This window comes from Microtus ochrogaster, unplaced genomic scaffold (genome assembly GCF_000317375.1).
Source record: "Microtus ochrogaster isolate Prairie Vole_2 unplaced genomic scaffold, MicOch1.0 UNK39, whole genome shotgun sequence".
Lineage (NCBI taxonomy): Eukaryota > Metazoa > Chordata > Mammalia > Rodentia > Cricetidae > Microtus > Microtus ochrogaster.
Window position 1 is genome coordinate 3,571,535 of NW_004949137.1, and position 2,130 is coordinate 3,573,664.

At 49.9% G+C, this 2,130-nt stretch overlaps 1 protein-coding gene across 1 annotated transcript in view; it reads right to left on the reverse strand.

Annotated features, from left to right (window-relative positions):
- The window catches only part of LOC102000399 (telomerase reverse transcriptase-like), a 13,719-nt gene that overhangs the window by 6,295 nt on the left and 5,294 nt on the right, over positions 1-2,130 (reverse strand). The window contains exon 4 of the mRNA XM_026790051.1: positions 59-247. Within this exon, the coding sequence (XP_026645852.1) occupies positions 59-247 (189 nt within the window). The remainder of the gene's footprint in view (positions 1-58; positions 248-2,130) is intronic.

Below are 2,130 nucleotides of genomic sequence, written 5' to 3' on the forward strand. Positions count from 1 at the left end.
CCACAGCATCCCCTGCCCCGATGAGCTCATGGCTCCTCAACGTGGCCAGGTTGCTTACCTGGTGTAGTCACAGAACACCTCCAGAGTCTGAGTGTCCAGCAGTAAGCCACACCAGGGAAACAGGCAGCGAGCAGGCAGCTGGTGGGGAGCTGCACCGTCCAGGGTACCAGTCTCCATGGGGAAGTTCACCATTGTCTTCTGTAAGTTTATCCTGCAGCCATACTCAGGAATGCCATGGACCAGGGCCCTGATAAGAGAGGGAACATGAGGTCTTCTGGGACCAGAGAGAGTGGGTCCTTGAGGACATCCTAATGGAACGTCAGGCACAGTATGCTCTGGACTGTCGCCTAGCTCCTGTCTTCTTTGTAAATGATAGAACAATAGGGCCAGGTCAGAACAAAATAGGTGGGTATCAAACAGGTAGGAAGAGTCACATGACTCTCTGATGGTCATATCTTAGCATCCATGTGGCAGGGCATCTTCTCCCTATGACCCCAAAAGCCTGCTTTCTTGTTGCTACTTTGAGGTATCTGCAGACATGGATTGCTTCCCCTACCAACAAATGCTAAACAGACTGCTTGCCTATGGGACAGACCTCCCTGGTGAGTCAAAGGCAACTTGTACCCTTTATCAGGGTGAACTCAAAATGGCAGCCTGGCAGTGGTGTGGCTCCTGTCCCATGGGTGTGGCCACCTGATGCCATCCATCTGCCTGTGTACTCCAGACCCTTGTGACTAGTCAGTCCTTGCAGCTGCCCTGGCCAGCTCCTTGCAGTAAATCTTTCCTTCAGGTGTCCATGGATAGCCCCATCTAGTGGCCCTGTCACCTAGTGACCTGAAATTGATAGAGTCACTTCCCTGATAAGGTTGTAGGGGCAAAACTGAGTTCTGGAACTTTCCTCAACAGCAGCAGTGTCCTCTGTCTAGTGGCCGCTGCCCACTGGTCACATAGCCACGGACATGGCAGGGCCATCACAGGGCTGTTCTTACCTGATTCTACTGACCTTGACATGCACAGCCTACTGGGCTCAAGAACACTATGCTAGAAAGTGCAGGCAGCCTGTACAGAGTCCTGGTTCCAGCCCAGATCTGGAACTGGACAGCATCTAGTGTGTCCACCAGACAGGCCAGTGGATACTGGAAACACCAGTACCTCAGTGGTGACAGCTTCTGAGGGCTCAGTTTAATTAATCACTTTCAGATTTTTATTTTTCTTCTTGTCAAGTACCCTAAAAGGAAGTCTACAAAGTTTTCAGTGCCTACGGGGGGCTCTTCTATAATATGTGACCTGAGGGAGCCCTCAAACTCTGTGGTGGCTGGGGAACCTCAGCTGATGGTCCCTACTCTGAGGAAGGGCCACAGTGCTCAATTCTAGCTTGAGCCGCAAAAATTAACTTTACAAGCAGAATTGCCAATAACCCTGACATAATCTCTACATACGATTAACATAGCCTGGAATACACACTACAACCCACTGGTATGAATATTATGTAAGAAAAAAGAGCACTCCTGATGGAAAAGCCATATCTCAAAACACCAATGTTTAGTAAATCCAATTTCTCTGGTCTCTTCCTAACAATCCATAAAGAAAAGGTTACTGCACAGAGCCATGGACCTGTTCACCCAGCGTTTGTTCTTCATGGTGTGATATGAAGTCTTAAAGTTGTCAGGAATGGCTTGGCAGTGGTGGTGCACGTCTTTAATCCCAGCACTTGGGAGGCAGAGGCAGGCAGATCTGTGTGAGTTCGAGGCCAGCCTGGTCTACAAGAGCTAGTTCCAGGTGGTGGTTTGAATAGGTATGGCCCTCATGTGTTTGAAAGCTTGGCCCATAGGGAGTGGCACTATTAGGAGGTGTGGCCTTGTTGGAGGAAGCTGTCTGGATCCAAGCTTCGAGGTCTCCTATTCTCAAGCTGTGCCTACTGTGGTACAGTTTACTCCCTGTTGCCTGCAGATCCAGATGCAGAACTCTCAGCTACCTCTCCAGCACCATGTCTGATTGCACACTGCCATGTTTTCACCATGATGATAATGGACTAACCTCTGAAACTGTAAGCTGGCCTCATAAGACTTGCTGTTGTGAGTCCGGGAGCCTACATGGGTCTGACCTAGGCCCTCTGCATGTGTGTGACAA